This window comes from Heloderma suspectum, chromosome 6 (genome assembly GCF_057233095.1).
Source record: "Heloderma suspectum isolate Gila_16-S chromosome 6, 16-S_ref, whole genome shotgun sequence".
Taxonomy (NCBI): domain Eukaryota; kingdom Metazoa; phylum Chordata; class Lepidosauria; order Squamata; family Helodermatidae; genus Heloderma; species Heloderma suspectum.
Window position 1 is genome coordinate 83,064,274 of NC_139463.1, and position 20,185 is coordinate 83,084,458.

Genomic DNA, 20,185 nt, shown 5'->3' on the forward strand with positions numbered 1-20,185 from the left:
ACAACAGAATCTGATCCCAGAATCTCTGACCAGATGGTGCCCCAATAACCTGTACAAGTCCTGCACTAAGTGTGGCATCTGTAAAAAATTGTAATGAACTGTCTATGTTGTTAAGTTTGTAATTAAACACACTGAGGCTTCAATCATAAACACACTTACTATGGAGTAAGTCTCACTGAACACAGTAGGACATATTTCCAGATCAACAATTAAACCAGCATAATACTGGTTTAATCCATAATTACAGAAGAAAGCTAAATAATGTATTCTTAGAAGATGTTCTCAAACGTAATAGATTTGACAAGGCAGCTTTGATCTCCTTATTCCTCATGCTGTAGATCACTGGATTCAGCATGGGTGGAACCATAGAATATATTACAGAAAGAATCAAATCCAGATGTAGTGATGTAGTGCCATAGATGGGACTCAGGTAAGAAAACAAGCCAGTGGATACAAAAGTGAAGAAAACAATTAGATGTGGAAGGCAAGTCGATAAGGCCTTTTGCCTTCCCTGTACAGAGGGCATTGTTAACACTGTTGTGAAAATTTGCACATAAGTTACGACAATGAATACAACACAACCTAATCCAATGATAGTAAACAACAGGAGAACTACAGCTTCAATCTGATTTATCTCAGAACAGGAGAGCTTTAGTAATTGTGGGATTTCACAGAAAAACTGATTCACTACATTGGAACAAAAAGGAGTTGCAAAGGTGCTACTGGCGTGTAACACCCCATAGAGAAAGCTGCTGACCCATACACTAGCAACCATTTCAGTGCAAGCTCTCCTGTTCATCACCATCTGATATTGCAGTGGATTACAAATGGCAACATACCGATCATACGCCATGACTGTGAGGAGGAAGAAATCAGATGACATAAATAAGACAAACAAGAGAACTTGAGTAAAACATCCTGTATAAGAAATGTGTCTGGTATTTAAGAGAGAATTGATCATAGACTTTGGGATAGTGACTGAAACTTGGCCAAGGTCCTGTATAGCCAAGTTAACCAGAAAGAAGTACATGGGGGTATGCAGTTGGTGGTTAAAAGCTACTGCAGAAACTGTGAGTAGGTTCCCTGTTACAGTTGCCAGGTACAATACTAGGAACATAATAAAGTGTAGAATCTGTAGCTCTCGAATGTCTGAGAATTCCATGAGCAGAAACTCTGAAACTGAAGACTGGTTAGTCATTCTGTTGTTTTCATTCTGCTAAAAACAACAGAATGAAATTTAATACAGGTAAATGCCAAGTTCTGCTCCTAGGAAAAAGAAACCAAATACACAGTTACAAGATGGGGGATACATGGCTCAACAATACTACAAGGGGGAAGGATCTTGGAATTGTTGTAGATCACAAGCTGAATATGAGCCAACTATGTGATGTGGCTGCAAAGAAGGCAAATGCTGTTTTGGGCTGCATTAATAGAAGCATAGCTTCCAAATCCCCCGAACTACTAGTTCCCCTCTACTCAGCACTGGTTAGGCCTCATCTGGAGTACTGTGTCCGGTTCTGAGCACCACACTTTAAGAAGGATGCAGACAAACTGGAGAGGGTTCAGAGGAGTGCAACAAAGATGATCAGGGGACTGGAAACAAAGCCCTATGAGGAGGGACTGAAAGAACTGGGCATGTTTAGCCTTGAGAAGACTGAGGGGAGATATGAAAGCACTCTTCAAGTAGTCACAGAGAGGAAGGCCAGGAACTCTTCTCCGTCATCCAGTCTCAAACATCTCAGAGTGCAGGACATGGAATAATGGGCTCAAGTTACAGGAAGCCAGATTCTGGCTGAACATCAGGGAAAACTTCCTGACTATTAGAGCAATATGACAATGGAGCCAATTACCTAGAGAGGTAGTGGGATCTCCCACACTGGAGGCATTCAAGATGAAGCTGGACAGCCATCTATCAGGTATGCTTTGACTTGGACTCCTGCACTGAGCAGGGTGTTGGACTCAATGGTCTTATAGGTCCCTTTGAACCCTACTATTCTATGATTCTATATTTCACTCCTTATTAAGATCCATGTTTTCTATGGAAAGAAACAGAAGGACAACTGTTATAATGACAGCACAGTAATGCAATGACACAAGGTAATACTTAAAAAAAAATCTTCCTCTTATTCTTCCTTATCCCCTTCTTCAGTTAGTATTGTTACTATATTTGCAATCTCAGTAATTATGTAAAGATGTCATTCTATGGCACTCATCAAGCTCCAAACACTTGATCACATTTTGTGTGAAGTCAATGGGTTTTCAATGGGTCTGCTGTAAGTAGGAGTGAATCTGGATCCAATCCATTATCCATAATTGAAAGTGGTTTGAATCAAGAGTACAACACAATTAGCTCAGCATACCAAAGGAGGACTTTGAACCCCTTCCTTGGGTATCACAATCACACATCCCCATAGCAAGCCATTTTTAAAAATCTGTTGGGAACTAAAGTACACTACACATAAGGTTGAGGCAGCCATACTGTGAAGGTACTCTGTGTGTGTGTGTGTGTGTGTGTGTGTGTGTGTGGTGTGTGGTGGGGGTTGTTAACAGTATGAAAATCATGACAGTTAACAGTATGAAACCACAACAGGGGAGGAATGTTATGATCATGACCAGAGTGTGGCTACAGTGATAGGTCAGCCTGCTGTACTGTACCCTCCTCATTCCAGAAACCAGAATGATGGTGATGGTGGTTTCTTGATCCAAAGACCAGAACATCTCAGCCTCTCACATGTGGCCAGATCCTATAGACACCATGGTACAGGTCCCTGTCCCAGCAAAGACTCCCTTTCTGAGCTCTTGATGCTGATGTAAGGGAAATTTACCGCAATGTTATAAACATATAAGGTGAAAGACTAAAATCTGTACTAAATCTGAAAGGAATAATATCTACTTAAGAACTGAAAAACTGGTAAAATAGAGCATGCAGTCATACCAAGAGCCATGAATATTAAACATTAGATATATTGGGCCTTATATCATATACAGTACTTATAATATAATGTAGCATATAATCTGTAGGTTGGATCCAGGTTACGTTAGTCACACTTGGGCCCCACTGTGATGAATGAGACATATGTCATTCATGACTAACTTGTTGTGTTGATTTCAACAGGATCTAAGAACAACTAACTTAGTCTGGATCTAACCACATACATCTAACAGAAAATCCATCTCGTATACACCCAGTATTCTATTATACTGATGACGGCGTGACCGACGACGACAACACCATCAACCACCACCACCTGAAAAGGAGCTGGACAGATCGGAATAAGGGTCAAAAGGAAGAGAAATCAGGTTTAACCCCAGTCCTCTAAAATCTTCCACACATGAGAGGAGGAAAAGAGACAGAAAAAGTCTCTATTAGTGTCAACAGTGGTTTGTTTGTTTCTTTGTTTGTTTGTTTTTGCATTATTTAGCTTTCACACAGAAGGTGGAGGGCAAAACAAGTGCCTGGAGGGGGAACGTTTCCTTTAGCTGTCAGTCTGGATCAGTGCCCCACACACTTATATGTAAGACAGACAGACAGACAGACAGACAGACCAACAGACCGGCTAAGCTGCATGCTACATATTGTGTAGCTTAGCCCTCAGTCTGGATCCAACCCAAAGAAAGCTCAGCAACTTGATCTCCAAGCATCAGAGAAGTGATTGTCATACACAGTCCTATTATATTTATCATTTCAGATAATATTTACTAAAGGTGTGCAAACTCTTCACCCCTCAGAAATGTCTCTAGTAAAAGTTTTGATTTCCATTAAAAACACTCAGATGTTTCACCTGAGGAGGAATCCATAAAGTCATTTGAAATGTATTTTTGGTGAAACACAGGGACAACCTAAAGTTTTTACTAAGACATCTTGTAAGTTTTATAGACATTATTTTCACCTACCCTGCCTGCTTCCAGTTTCCCCCCCAAGTTTAGCCTCTGGGGGAATTCATTGCAAATCTGAATCCCATTTAAATTTTCAGTGGCGGCTCTTATTTGAAGACCACCAAAAATACTACACAGAGATCTGTGCCCCTGCTAAATGGGGTAAATGGGGGGATGTTAAATGGTGGACTGAGGGGAATGGTTTCCCCTCAAATTTGGTCAGAGGCACCTTCTGTGAGTAGCTCTCCATTCAGAGAAGGTGTCTCACCCCAACTTAGGAAACCCCCCTTCCAGCAACATCACAGCTTACTCCATTCAGCATCCCCCCAAACACTCTGTATAGCATGGTGTGTGTGTGTGTGTGGAAGGGCTGCCATTGCGAGGAGGAGGTAGGGAAGTCCAATCTAAAGTTATTACCCTACAAACATGTGAATCTTTAAATATACTCTAAGAATCTATTGTATAATGATATAATCTACAACAGAGATCCAGGGACGTCAGCTTCCACCAGTCCAGTTTTATGTACCTACGTTTGGTACCAACCCCCTCAAAATATTCCTAGGCCCTGGATAAACTATTTACATGATTTGAAATATTTCTACTTATGCCCAGTTCATGGACATAGAGAGTGTTAATAGCAAGAGTAGAACAGAAAAATAAGAGAGGAGAGAGAAATAGAGAGTATACGTCCAAGATTCACTGAAGAATTACTATGCTCCATTTCACCACTTTGCTGGAGAGGCTGCAATACAATAGGTTCCTTTATGCATATGTGGTGAGCATGTAAGCCAGATACACACACACACTCCATATATATATATATATATATATATATATATATATATATATATACACATACATATACATACATACATATACATACATACATATATATATATATATATATATATATATATATATTCCCTATATATAGGGAAGCTGTCTTTGGAAAAATGTCTGACATTACAGGGCAACTGCTGTCTCCTACTCCAGCCCATGCCCAGTTGTTCCTTACTGACCACTTAGATGTTCCTATAATCCACAAGGTCACTCTGTTATTAGCTGCAGCACAAATGGAAATTGCAGCTCATGGAAATATGCTAAAAATCTTTCCATGCAAAAGTGGATGGTGAAATTGGCTTGTCAGAGAAATTAATGCAACACAGCAAAGTTGTGGCTGGTTTATGTAGTACAGACAAGTTTGATGGGGTATGGTTCCCTTTTATCACATATATTAATGAATCAGTCCTTATCTCTTTTTTCTCCTCTACTTACCCATGTTTCCCTGTGGTGGTGTTCAGTAAGATAACTTGACATGGATGATTAAAAGATGGTGTTTTTATTTTCAGTATTATGGATTAGATCTATATAGTATTTTAGGAAAGATCTCTTTTTTTGCATCCTGACTGTGCAATGTTGTACTTCAGTTCTGGTTATAATTTGTTTCTTAGTTTGTATAATAAAGTAAAAAGGAAGAGAAAAATTACTATGATTATAAGTACAGTTATTTTAAATAGCTTACCATTAATTCCTCTATTAATTGATTTCTCTTAACTTCAAATGGTCTTTTGCCTCTGGCCAGGCATCCATGAAACTATGTAAATGTTCTCCCACTCTCCAGTCTGTGATGGTAATATGGCATTTAGAGGATGTGGAGGAGATTTATTAATGTCTGTTTTGTTTCTAGAGATTTGGTCTCTAGAGTTCAACACAGCTCAGCAACAGAGACATGCAGAAAAAAGTATGTATATGTGTGTGTGTGTGTGTGTGTGTATGCGTGTGTGTGTGTGTATGTGTATATATATATATATATATATATATATATATATATATAAATAAATCTTGGCCACCTTTCAGGGCAGGAGCCCTCCCAAGGTTGCTCACAGCAATAAAATACATACAAACAAAAGTGATTAAAAAATAAACACAAATAGTGTTAAAAACAACAGTAAAAGCCAACAATAAAATCAACAACAATTAACTTTCTGACCCAGGGCCCTAGCATCATTTCTCTGGGCCAAAGGTAATTAATTTTAATTAATTGTTAATTACCAATTAACTTTATGACCCAGGGCCTAAGCATCATTTTTCTGAGCCAAAGACAAGGTGGGGTGACATGTTGCCCACCCCCCTCACTGCCACAATCCCTTGGGCATTCTGGGGTGGGGGGAAGGAGGACTGATTGATCATGCCTTTTAGCATGTGTTACTTTCCTTGTTTTTAAGCTGCTAATATTTCTGGCTGCCACATTTGTATTTCTAGCCAGACAATGATACATATGCATATTATATATGAGTGATTGTTTAGACCAGCCTTCCACAACTTGATGTCCACCAGATGCTTTGGACCATGTGTCCTAGCATTCCTGACTATTGACCATGCTGGATGTCCTAGGACTAGCAACATCCTTATCCATGTGTGGAAGGGAAACCAAGACAAGTAAAGTGCCCCAATCCTGTTTCCCTTCCCTTCATGTGACCTTTCCCCTGTCACCAGGTGGAAATCTTTATTTTCCCCAGCTGCCTTAAACAGCCTTAAAACCTTCTGGGTTTCTTGTAAATACCTTTAGATAGTGGACCCCTACTTGTACATGAGCTGCCATTTTGCAAAAACATGGCAGCTCTACTATGGTAAGTTGCCATAGGTATAAAATGGCATCTGTACATAGCCCCATTTGCACAAAATTACAGGCCATTTATTCCTGTAATTTTGCATACATGGGGCTGTTTATGGCTGCCATCTTATACAAATGGCGATTTATGTAAATAGTGGATCTGCCATTTTTATGCAAAATGTTTGGCTCACAGTTTGCCAAACAGGGCTGGCCAGCTAGCGGGGGTACAGTGGGTGGCATATGAGGTGGGCTCTGGTGAGCTTGCCTATCACTACTTCTACTATAGGTGTGGTGTGGGTAACCCAACAATAAAAGAGACTAGAAAGATTAAACAATATTTTCTAAGTTTACTGAAGAAAGTAGTATTATTACAAAAAAGGTTTTGACATCTGGTGGTTACACACACACACACACATACACACACACACCAAATCCATAAAACTAACAGGTTAAAAATAATAATAACCAGGATTAAATGCATCCAGCGAATTCTGTCTGCATTTTATCCAAGTTCTTCCCAGCAATGTATTAATGTCAGAGTTCTCAGCTTTCTGAAGCAGCTTTCTTTCTTGATTTTATTCCTTTCCTCTTCTGAGCCTATCAACTTCTTATATCAACCTTTCTTCCAACTTCTCTAAAATATATTTTTTGGCCTCCAGTTTTTATATGTTAAAGCATCTCTATGTTCCTGTAACAGTGATCAATCAGGATGGCTCACCATTAGCCTAAATTCTTTCTGCTGACCTCTTCACCAAACTGAAAACATCCCCCCCCCCTTCAGACCAGACCAAACCTTTTGATACCAAAAGGTTGAGCAAGGCTTCTGAACTTTAGCTGAACTTCTTCCTCTCGTCCCTAGCTCTGTAGACCTACTGACACTTGCCATCCTTTGGCTTTCTGAACTCTTGACCTTTTGGTTTTACCATGCATGGAAAGGAAATAAACCTCATCAATTCCAAAAAGCTATACACAAAAAAGAAAAAGACAAAGAAAGATGCATCTTTTCCTTCACACTGGCAGAAGGCGATGGGAATTGAAGTCCAAAACATTTAGGGGCACCAGGTTGGGGAGGGCTGGTTTAGACACTATTCCCTTTCCCTGATATTTAGGGCTTATCTACACAAGAGTAAAATCCCACATCCTTATTGGGGTTTCTGCTTCCAGATTCTTTGCAGGATTAAGATTGGTTCCTTTACATGGGGTGTTTTTTAGGGATTTTTTTTCTTGGAAAGTTCTATATGTTTCATTATACAACCACTAGATGGTGCTATGTTATAGTGGAATTGCACATTTTCAAGTGGCTTCTATGGTGGGATAGAGAGAAAATACTAGACTTTCCTCATCATGAAAAATCCTGCAATAATGAAAATAATCGCTACAAAGAGCAGGAGAGGCCCTGAAGGATGACAACATCATCATGTAAAGGACGCACATATAAGTTCTTCTATGCACTGTGTGGCCAATTTCATTCATTTCCCCCAGTGTGCTCTCTGAACATGTGGAAAAGGGAGCAGGATCACACTGAGGCCAGTATGCCCTTCCTGTAACACCCCTGACATTGGTGCATTGAGTTGATGGCCTGTTGCATGCAAAACGGGCTAGCAGGCACAGTCCTGTTCTCCCCAGCCATTTCACACATTATTGCATTGAATGGAAGGGACTGAGTAAAAGAGATTTCTGGAAGCCAGAGATCTAATTTATTTACTTGATTGTGTCATGTCACCTGTAATTCATATCAGTAGCACTGGCTCCCCCTGACTCTGGCATAGCAATGTCCCTGATTAATATGATGGTGTCCTTCCCTCCTTCAGTTAGAACTGTTGATTTCTCCTGCAGGAAATGCCTGCAGGAACTCTGGTACATGTAGCTTTTGAGAGAGCCGTTCAGTTAGGATGGTACTTCTTGTTTGGTCTCTGAAACTACAAGCACAATAGAGTTTCCTGAACTACTGTAGTCATTGTTGTCCTCCTCCCCCTCTGCCCCTGTCTACATGGCACTGCTTTCACCCTTCACTCCATCACAGCTGAGCAGCACTTCATCTCTGAATTAGCTTCTGCTGGAATGCACTCACGATTTACTGCAGGCTTCCCTAACAGACTCCACCATGCCCTTTTTTTGTCATTATACTTTAATGTGCAGCTGTGTAGTCCCGTGAGCATGGGGGGTGGGTGACACTTCAGTGGCTGTTTTGTATTTTAGGAGTTCTGTTGTGCTGTTCCATCCCTTGTTAAGTAAAAAGTGGGGGTTCTGTGCTCCTTCATTTCCATGCCATCTGCTTGCCAGTTCCCCAGCCTGAGACTCTCGCAATGGTTTGCTTTCACAAGCTTGAGTGCTATGTGCCTACCCAGTGCTCCAAAATGGTGGCCAGAGTGAAGTTGGTCCTCCCCCAAGACTCCCCCAGCCCTTGGGCACCGAGTCCCAAAGCAACAAAATATACAAAGATACAAAACTGCAAAAATGTGTGAAAGTGTGATTAAATAAATGAAAATGCCTCTGTAATTGCACAGCTGCAAAGGGATGGGGGGAGTAAAGGGGCATCATAGAATGATGCAAGCACTATGCATGCCTACAACATGCCCACTGCAAAATGTGAAGTTGGTTTGGGGAAGGGACAGATGGCTCTCAACTGAAACCCACAGCAAACAAAAAAGTCACAGTAAAATGCCTCTTTGGAAATCTGAATTTTCCGGGAGAAAACCACGGATGGCTGTGAAGTGGCGACTCATCTGTCCCAACGGACCTCAACTCTCAGCCACCCCGGAGTAAAAAGGCTCGTGTAGATGGGGTCTCTCTCCCTCGCTCTTAAATGAGGGCCTAGGCTGGTAGCTCACTATTCAGAATTTTGCTTGTTCTGTTCCTAAAACCACTTCTAATTACCCCTTGCAAATCTCACAAGATCTTTCAAGAACTGGACAACCCAAACAGAAATGTATATAGATACTACCAAGAAATAAATTTGCATGAACTTCCTTAACCATGATCAACAATTTATCCTCACTTTCCCCTCCATGTTTAGGTCTTGTTTGAGGCTGTCTTTTTGCTAATATAATCAAGAAGGACTGGCTATGTTTGGGTGAATGACAGTGAAGAAACACTAATGAGAACAATATATCCCTGTCATCTTTTAAAAGTGTTTATTTGGAAGCATATAATTTCCAGTTTTGATAGTGATGCATATCACATAAATGATGGAGATGAGGAGGGACTCTGAATAAAATGAGGAGGTGTGGTATAGTTTCAGGGTATTAGAATATCATTGTTACTTGTGTAATGGTCCCACCTGATTGACCTGCACATTTCGTCCACCTTGTGCAAAAGGGAAACTTCCCTCAGCAATGTAATAATTAGTGATAAAACTGAAATACCAGACCCAACTGAGATTCTTTTTGGTAGTCCTAGTGAAACTGTTTCACCTTCTGTAGACATTTCTCAGGGAGTTTTTGCACATAAAGGAAGCTCAGGCTTCACTTCAAATTCCACTTGATGGAAAAATTAGGAAGTATAGAATCATATCACAGAATCATAGGGTTGGAAGGGACCATCTACACAACCATTGAGTCCACCCCCCTACTCATTGCAGGAAGCCTGACTCCCAGGTGGTCTCCCATCCAAGTACTAACCAGGGCTGACCCTGCTTAGCTTCCGAGATCAGATGAGATCAGGCACGTATACTGGCAGGGCAAGGTGCAAAACCTCTTTTCACAACCCTAGGATGTTTTACAGAAGAAGGAACCTCCAAATTTGCACTAAATTGGAGCCCAAACTGATTTATTTAGGGTGCACTCCTATGCATGTTTAGACAGAAAAAGTCCTACAATGGCTGGCTGGAGCATGCTGGGAGTTGTAGGACTTTTTTCTGTCTAAACATACATAAGATTGCACCTTTACATACTTTATACCACCCTATAACATCTGAGTTCAGGGTGGTTGACAATCATTGCAGCCACACCTGCTTGAAGAAACTCAAAGCAAGATGGGTGAATTTTATTTATTTCATTTATCAAGGCATTGTTAGCCTCTTTTCAATCAAAGATTCATGATGTGAAAACAATAAAAATCCACAGTACAAACAAACAGAAAAAGCAGCTCATCGGTAATGGCATTAAAATCAAATAACCACAAAAAATCTATGACAATAAAATGTATTTTCCTGCTACCTAGAAAACATCAGGTGCAGCACTTAGCTTAGGTAGAAGGAATTCCGTAGATAAAGTGCTGCAACTTAAAAGGCCCTACGCCTCATTGCCACATACTACCTCACAAGGTAAGAAGCATTTTGAAAAGGCCTCTGAAGATTTTAGTAGTTGGGCACATTCTTATGTCAGCAAGTGGTTATTCAAGTCCTCTAGACCCAGGTCATTTTTAAATTGATAGGTCAAAACCACTACTTTGGTTTAGGGATGGACTGAGTATTTAAAAAGGTGTGGTCTGGGGGCTTGAATATTTGCGACCCAGGATCTGCCTTTCATGTGAGGAAGGCACCTTCAATGAGAGGAAGGTGTCCATAGTCATGGAAGATCCCTCCACCCAATTTTGAGAGATCCCCCTCTTCACACACACCACAGCTCGCCCCATTCAGGAGGGTCTCCTGACTTTCTGTGCAGCATTTTCAGGGTGGTGGTGGGGGCTGCTGTGGGAAGGAGAAGGCAGAGAATTCTACCCCCACCAGCTCATTTGATCTGTATCCAATCCCTTGAGTCCAGTCTAGACTGATTTGAGTCTTGATCCAATGTGAAATGGAGCTCTCTTTCGGCGACACCCTCTCCTGCCACTAATTTCTTCTCCACTTTCAAAGCTAAAGTAATGGGAGGGGGAAAGCACAGCCCCTTGAACTCTGTCAGTGAAGGGGTTTGGTTAAATAATGGTGGAAGGGAGTATTCTGAAATGATTTTTTGCACAATTCTGACAGGAAATCGTATCTCTATCCAACTCCCAATTTCCATGAGTCAGTCAGCTTTTCTCTACATTTCATGTCACCTGAAATTGTAAGTTCTGTGAAGTAGAGACTGAAGTGTGTGTGTGTGTGTGTGTTGGAGGGGGGGTATGTTGCACTGAAAACTGTTATATACATTCAAAGCATTAAACACACACACACACACACACACACACACGTGCCAATTAGGGCCGGTGCCAGACTTGAGTGCTGCCTTCACTGCCCTTATGGTAAAGACCCCATCTGCCACCACCAAAGACCCCCACCTGCCCATCTGCATACTGGAGCCCCTTTCTCAACTAGCCACTGTTGCGCTTCACCTGCCCACATCCCCTCACCTATCTGCCCACAAAGCCCCATCCACCCACTTCTGCCACCACTGCTCTCACCTGCCACTGCCCCTTATCTGCCCACCTCTCACTGTCAAAGCCTCTTTCTGCCCGCCACCTAAGCCCCCACCTGCCCCCAAACACCTGCCTACCTCCACAGCCCTTCATCTGTCACCCACTCACCCTCCACAGCTGAATCCTCTTGATGCTCACGATCCCCCACCTGCCTGCTGCTACTACCACCTCAACCTCCCCACGGTTCACCTATTACCACAGCTCCTTGCCCCCTGTCTACCACCACAGAAGGCTCTGCCCAGCTGTTGTCTAAGACCCCACCCACCTACCAGCATCTGCTGCCACCACAACCATTTCCCCAACCTGCTGGAGTCCCTCATCTGGCCACCAGCCTCATCCAAAACCCCTCACCACCTGCCACCAAAGCCCTCACTTGCCTACCTGTCACTGCTGCTGCCCCTGAAACACACCCACCCACCCCCATTCAAAACTGCCTAGCACTGACCCTAGCCCACGCGCAGCCCCAGACTTCCACCCACCCACTCAGCTCCACTGTCACAAGCATTGCTCTTTATAAAACCCCTACCCACATACCCAGGTTCTTTAACCTGGTGGGGGAGCAGTGATGGCTTCTCCTCTTGCTCTGGCCAGCCTTGCTCGCAATGCACCACAGCACCCAGCTGGCTTAGCCTGCAGGCCCCATGTGGGTTTTGAAAGGATGGGGTTGTTTTTGGTTTTTTTGGAGTAGCAGTGACCTGTACCAATCAGACACTGCCTTGGGGTGGGGGGACTTGGCCAATGAGGGCACAGGAGCAACAGAAATACTTCCCTGTGCCCTCCTGCGCTATATCCCTGTCCACAAGGCAAGATCTGATGGATTCAAGTAGCTGCTACTCAAAAGGTATGCTAAAACAATTAATTGAAAATGGGGTGCCATAGGACCTGCAGGCTCAGCCATGGTGCTCCTTTTTGCCAGTGGGGCCAGCTGGGTGGGGAAGGGTGAGGAGAAGGAGAAGGAGGAGGAGCTGAAGCAGGGATGGGCCTTCTGGAGCCTCTGGGCCCTTGGCAGCTTCCTACCCATGCCAAGCCATGATGCCAATAATATTAATAACCAACTTTCTCATCAGACGTTCAAAGGAGAAAACTAAAGAACATATTCTGAGAAGTGTTTCTTGAGCCTAACAATTTTGACAGGGAAAGTTTGATCTCTTTGTTTCTCATGCTGTAGATCATTGGATTCAGCAAGGGTGGAACCAAGGAATATATCATGGTAACCACCAAATCCACAGCTGATGGAGCATCAGAGGCAGGTCTAAGGTAGGCAAGGCATCCAGTAACTATTAAGGTGGAGAAGACCATGAGATGGGGAAGACAAGTTGAAAAGAACTTTTTCCTTCCCTGCACAGAGGGCATTCTTAACACTGCCATGAAGATGTGCACATAGGTGACAATAACAAAAACAAAGCCAGCTAAACCAAAGACAGCACTTAATGCAACCACCCCAGCTTCAACTAGATTTAAGTCAGAGCAGGCAAGCTTCAGTAAATGCGGAACTTCACAGAAAAACTGAAGGACAACATTGGAGCAAAAAGGAGTTGCGAAGGTGCTACTGGTGTGTAACCCTCCATACAGAAGGCTACTGATCCACACCATGGCAACCATTTCAATGCAAGCTCTCCTGTTCATCACCACCTGATATTGTAGTGGATTACAAATGGCAACATAACGATCAAACGCCATGACTGTGAGGAGGAAGAAGTCAGATCCTAAAAAGATGAGAAAAAAGAGCACTTGAGCAACACATCCAGAATAAGTAATGTGCCTAGTATTCATGAGGGAATTGGCCATGGACTTGGGGATAATGACTGAAACTGAACTAAGGTCAAGGAAGGCGAGGTTCATGAGAAAGAAGTACATGGGGGTGTGCAGGTGATGGTCAAAGGCTACTGCAGAGATGATGAGAAGGTTCCCTGTTAGCGTTGCCAAGTACAAAACCAGGAACACAAGGAAGTGAAGAATCTGCAGTTCCCGAGTCTCTGAGAAATTGAGGAGGAGAAACTCTGACACAGAGGATTGATTGGCCATAACTTATTCCTTGCCAAGATGCACCTCTGGAAGGAAACAAAAGGAGAGTGACAAGTCAATAGCCTGACATGTAGCTGCATTGTTTGGAGATAGAGATAGAGATAGAGATACACACACACACACATATTAGTTGCATTATTATTATTATTATTATTATTATTGTTATTATTATGATCTCAATATGGGATTCAGATGACATTTGGAAACATTTACCAAGTCTTCTGTGAGCTTAATCCCTGATTTTTGAAGGAAAAAAAAAAGATTGCAAATATTTGAAGAAAATGAATTGCAGAGACAATCATAATGCAGATGCCTCAAATGCTTTCCAGTCATAAAAAAGGCTATAGATCATGTGATCCAGGGGCATAACATAATCACAAGCAGAATCAGGTGTGTGTGTGTGTATGCATTAATGTTGTGTTGGATGATTTTGGATTGAGTACACACTAGGGATGGGCGGATTCCCTACCTGTTGTTCCACAGGGGAATCCGCCCGTGAGGGGAGGCGATCTGTCCCTCCCCCCTGAATCTGTCAAGACTGGCTCCACTCCACTTCATTCCTGCGGAGCCGGCCGCCAGCTCCACATCGCTGGTGAATTTCATCGATACAGGCAGGCAGCAGCCATTGCCATGCCGTATCTCTGTATAAGTAAGTCTCCGGACGCAAATTGTGTAGTGGGCACCATTTGCGGCTGTAAAGGTGGTAGATTAGCCTAAATGCAGCCATTTATTGCTGCATTTAGGCTAATCTACCAGCTTTACAGCCGCAAATGGTGCCTACTATGCCATTTGTGTCTGGAGACTTACTTATAAAGAGATACGGCACAGCAATGGCTGCTGGCCGTATCGACTTTTGCCAGTGATGTGGAGCAGGTGGCTGGCTCCTGAGGACCGATGTCAAGAGGGATCCAACCCAGATGGATTCTGCAGGGAGGTGGAGATGAGTGCTCCATTCCTCCATGGACTCCGGGGGAGGGGTAGATTTTTTAGAATCCGGCCTCATTGGAGTCTGCGGTGGAATTCTCTGCCATCCCTAGTACACACACAGGAACTGGTGTGCGTTGCAATTCCTGGTCTCAGGTGAAGAGGAAGGAAAGCAGAGAGCCTTGACTGGGGAGGCAAATCACCCACTGTTGGTACCTTGCTCTGGCAAGCAAGGAGCTTAGCCATTTCAGTGATTTCAGCATGGAGCTAGGGGTGTACAGAATATTCACCCCATTCTGGTCTGGGCGTCTGCAGGGTGGGGGAGGTGATCTGTCCCTCTCCCCAGAATCCTGCCCGGCTGGCTCCTCTCCATGGCGAGTCCACAGAGCAGCCAGCTGGGGCCACCTGCAGCTAGACTTCCATCCGCTGCCGGGCTGCGGCCGCTAATGGCGTCTGGCGTAGGGGACACCATTTTCATCCCTGCCCTTGGCCGTGACTGGCTACGCAAATATTTATGTAGCCAATCACAGGAAAGGGCAGGGGCGCAAATTGTTCTGCAGCCCAGCAGCGAATGGCTGCAGAACGAAGACAACGCCCCGGACCAGCCACCACCAGGAAGGGTCTGTCCCAGGGGGATTTTGGGGGGTGGCGGGGGGGTAGTCCGTTCCGCCATGGACTCATTGGAGTCCGTGGCATATTTCTCTGCTATCCCTACATGGGGACTTTCTTCTGAGAGGAGAGACTCTGAGTGACCTCAGCAGCAGTGTGGCATCTTACCCCTGCAGGGATGACACACCTAGTGGTTTCAGCAGCATGCCCCCCGACCTCTGGAAAGAGGGGGACTGGGGACTGCCCCAACCTGAGGCTTCTTATACAGTTCAGAGAAAGGCAGTGACATTGCAACTCTGATGAGCCAGACACTGGAAATGTGCTACTTGCTATGGGAGAAAGACTGTGTCAGCCTTCCATCCTGTATAACAAAAGAGGGTGATTGGGGTCGATGGCTCTACTTGCCTGAAACAAAAGTCCTACTTAATATCTCTTATTTGCTTAACAAAAGATGGCCTTGCATCTCAATTATTGTCTTAAAGACAGGTGTCAAGGCTGGAGTTCAACAACAGCATATTGCAGGTGGTTGACTAGGTCATTTACCAGGTATTGCTCTTGCTATCCAGCACATTCATGTTTTGCTGATTTTTTTACCCCCACCTTTGCCTTTGGGGAATGCATTTTAAGAAGTCCATTAGAAACTGAACTGCTTGATCTAGTCTTGCATGTTGCTTTCAGCCCCATTCTTGTGCCTTTCTCCCTCCTTTGCTGAGGCTGGGGAGGAAGACACCTGGCTTTTTGGCAGTGTCTCAAAATGGAGTCAGCACTGTTCACTCAAAAGAGAGCTACTTCATAACAGGGGAAATAACTTGGTAGATCAACTGGAATTCAAGTACAGGAATAATTAACCTTTGAGCCTGCCATGAGAACTGGCAGTGTGAGAAAATTATCTGAGTTCTCACAGAACTTGACTCTGGAGGTTAAACTAGGCTGTGGACATGCACTGATTGGCAGTAGGAAGGGTTCACTGGGGTGAGAGGTTACATGGACGAGCTATGGAGAGCAGAGTCCCTAACACATGTGGGAAGGAAAAGGGAGGGGTGAGCATTGAGAACAGGGAGGAGGAAGGGGGTGACATGAGGATTTGTACTGCTACAGGGAGTTATGCTCAGTCTGGTTCCCAATACACATTCACTGTAGCAAGGAACAAGAGTCCATCCAAATCTGCACACATACTCAATCACTGTTTCAGCACTTTGCACACTTGCCTTCTGCTTTGGGCCAATTCAAAATGAATCATTGTGAACTCCTATGGTTGACTGCAGCTTCTAGTAGAGCCAAGCAAACCTGGTCTCGAGGATACAAGCAGTGGGTGCAAAAGGAGTTCCAGGCAGGATGCTTTCCAATAGTTTAGTCAGGACGGATGCCTGGAAAAGGCTGGGGCCCTGACCAAATCAGTTCATAAACAGTGCCAATTAACACACACAATCACAGGACAGAGAGTATGGAGACCTCCAATGATAGGTTCGGGTTGAACAGTATCTTTTCCTGGTTGGAAGGCTCATTCCTGTAGCCCTATGAAGTAGAGGGTGTAGAAACGCCTCATCTGAGCAGCAACAGGGAAACTGTGTTCTTCTGAAATGAAGCTTGAGATCGTCCGTGATTTACATGATCTGAAACAGCCAGACTAAAGCTAACCTGGGTAAACTAGGCTGTGGGAGACAGACAGAACCTCTGTATTCTATACCCACCATGAGAGCCTTTCTCTGTCTGGGATTGTCTGAGGGGGAGAGGAAGATGCTGGGTTTTGCCTTCCTCTGGAGGGATTGGGCGGAACTCTGGCAGTGGAACCCAAAGGAATCGGAAGTCCAAGTGGCCTGCGATGAGAGCTGGTGGAGTATGCCTTACAAGCCACAACAGGCACTGATGCAAGAAATTGGCACTCCCTGCTTCACAAAAAACTGAGTTTTTATACACTGTAAAAAAAAGCTTTGATACCATGCCTGCATGACCAAACCACAATAGGTGCACAAAAATGCTTAAGTGTTGAGAATTGCAGCTCTTGTCGGTAGACATAGAGTTAAACACCATAGTTTACTAGAGCCATCCATTTAAAAGGGGAATATTTACTATGAATGGATATTCCATACACCAAATGAGGTTCATGATTGTGACACTTGCAAAAAAACCCTTTTAGCCCATTCAATTCCTTACATACAATTTGAGGGTGTCTCCTAGCTATTGTAAGGGAGAAATCACTTCAGAACCGGGTATCTACATATATTATTAATCTTGCATCCTGCCTAACTCAAGGCTCTCTGAATTTCATGCAGCTCCAGTTGTCAAGCCTTAGCCTCCTGCACTTGACCAAGGGCTGATCCTCTTCTACTTATGTCTGGCCTTGTCAAAGGCCTTAACTACATTTCTACTACTACAAGCCCCATGCCCATGGCTGCCCATGATGAGGAGAGGGGGTCGCAACAAGGCCTGGACTTTAGCCAAGCAGTCTTCTAATGTCAGTGTGATAAAGACTATCACTGTCATCACAACAAAGAGAACTTCTTTACTATTGTGAATATTTCTCATATCCTATCATGGATTAACAGCATTGTAACGTAGGCCAGTGTTGATATATCCATATAGAAGATGGAGAGAATGGTTGTGGGTTTGGTCTGGGTCTTCCCAGCTCACAGTTCATAATCTTCACTACTATACCACCTGAACTCTATCCTAATATCAAAACAAAACATCAGGGGAATGACCAGTGGAAAGAGAACAAATTAATGAATGGTAAAGCATACAGAAGAAGAAGGAAACATCATAATAAATTACTTACTTTTTCATCCAGTTGGCAGAAAAGTCTCATCCATCAGCCTGAGATCATGCAGCATTAATGTCATGTAATTTCATTCTTCCTTTTGAGACAGCTGGAAAGGGTGCAGCTGATATCTGAAAATGCTGATAAGAAATTACTTGCAAGTGAAAGAGATTTATTAATGTCTCTATGGGGCTTGGAGAGTCTTGTTCTCAAGAGTCCAATGCTACTATATATAAGAGACAAAACTGAACTTCTGAGATTTAAATTTGTGTGTCAAGTTAATTTTAGAACTTAAATAGGTCATAGGCACCAAATAAGCTGATAAAGGGGAAAAATGCAGGTACTCCAGAGAGCAAAGTTTGTTTCTGTCATTATATCAGATTTTTATTGCTTTAGATTTTTAACAGACTTCTAAAACTCATTTCTCGCATAGAAAAATGTTGAGGTGTAAACATGCAGGGCAACCCAACTGAATGGAGAGACCCTGCTGAATGGGATGAGCTGTGGTGTGTGGGTGGAGAGGAATCCCTCAAAATTGGGCAGAGGGACCTTCCATGAGTGAGGACCTTCCTCTCATGGAATATCCTTTGCTGTCATAAAACATCCCTTGCTCTTGTGGAAGGCAGATCCTGGATCCACCCCTTTATTGATTTTTGAAATGTCCACCTCCTGTAATTGAAGAGAAGCTTGCATGCATGTAATGGACAGGGCAGGGCAGCAACAAATCTCCATCCCTGCCAATAGTTTCCTAAATAACATCTGAATTATACAGAGGTTTGCAGTTTAGGGGGTTCTCCTAATCAGAGCCCATCTGTGAGCAGTCAGGGATCCTATATGCTTAGAATTGGCATGTATCACACATCAAAAAGAAACAGCCTGTAGACAAAGGCTATGTTTACCCACCAAACCAAAGCACATACTTGCTCCCCTCTTACATCACCCATCCAATCAACTACTCCAAACCAAGATAACAGAATGCAAAATAAAATGCTTAATGATTAGGTATGTCAGAGAATTTCGCCAAGAATCTCAGGGAGGCCGAATGCCAGTGCATTCAGCCCCCCAAAATCGGTGGAAAAACGGTCTGCCCCCCTCGCCCCCACCGGGACGGGACCTACCTTGGGCGAATCTCCCTGGCGGCGACAGCGGCGGTTCGGCGGTGGCAGCTTCGGCGGCCGGTCTTCCAACCGGCTGCCGCCACCGACATTTCCAAGTTTTTTTTAAAAAAAACGTGATAGGCTACATAAAGATTTACGTAGCCTATCACGGCTAGATTTTTTAAAAATACCGTGATAGGCTACGTAAATGTTTACATAGCCTATCACAGCTGAGTTAAAAAAAAAAAACCGCGCGTACGCAAATGGCGGTGCCCATGGGCGCCACCATTTGCATTCCTTATTTTGGCACGTCTAGTCTACGTAAACATTTACGTGGACTACGGCAAAAATAAGGGGAACGCAAATAGCGTAGACACTACGCTATTTGCGTTCCCCTTATTTTTGCCGTAGTCTACATAAATGTTTAAGTACACTAGACATGCCAAAATAAGGAATGCAAATGGCGGCGCCCATGGATGCCGCCATTTGCGTACGCGTGGTTTTTTGGGTTTTTTTAACTCAGCCGTGATAGGCTACGTAAACATTTACGTAGCCTATCACGGCTGACTGCAGGGTAGGGGTGGACGAAAGTCACTTACCTGTCATCGAAGATTGTTCGCGGTGGGGGGGAGGCGCTTTGCTGCTCCCCCCGCGAAGTTCAGGCTGGGGGGGAGGCTTCCCGCCTCGCCCGGCCAAAATTCAGGCCGGGGAGGAGGCTTCCCGCCTCGCCCGGCCAAAATTCAGGCCGGGGAGGAGGCTTCCCGCCTCGCCCGGCCGCAAACTCCAAAGTTTTTTTTTTTAAAAAAAACGCCCCCGTGATAGGCTACGTGACGATTAACGTAGCCTATCACGGCTAGATCTGCAAAGTCAGCCGTGATAGGCTACGTTAATCATCATGTAGCCTATCACGGGTGACTTTAAAAAAAAAGCACGTACACTAATGGC

At 43.8% G+C, this 20,185-nt stretch overlaps 2 protein-coding genes across 2 annotated transcripts; both read right to left on the minus strand.

The window, feature by feature from the left end:
* Window positions 1-235: 235 nt before the first annotated feature.
* Window positions 236-1,198, minus strand: LOC146341543 (olfactory receptor 14I1-like). The gene has a single exon (XM_084808371.1). It carries the CDS (start codon window positions 1,196-1,198, stop codon window positions 242-244), a length of 957 nt encoding a protein of 318 aa, XP_084664497.1. The 3' UTR covers window positions 236-241.
* An 11,700-nt stretch (window positions 1,199-12,898) lies between these two features.
* Window positions 12,899-13,852, minus strand: LOC146341544 (olfactory receptor 14A16-like). The gene has a single exon (XM_084807527.1). The coding sequence runs from the start codon at window positions 13,850-13,852 to the stop codon at window positions 12,899-12,901; it is 954 nt and encodes a 317-aa protein (XP_084663653.1).
* Between the last annotated feature and the right edge of the window lie 6,333 nt (window positions 13,853-20,185).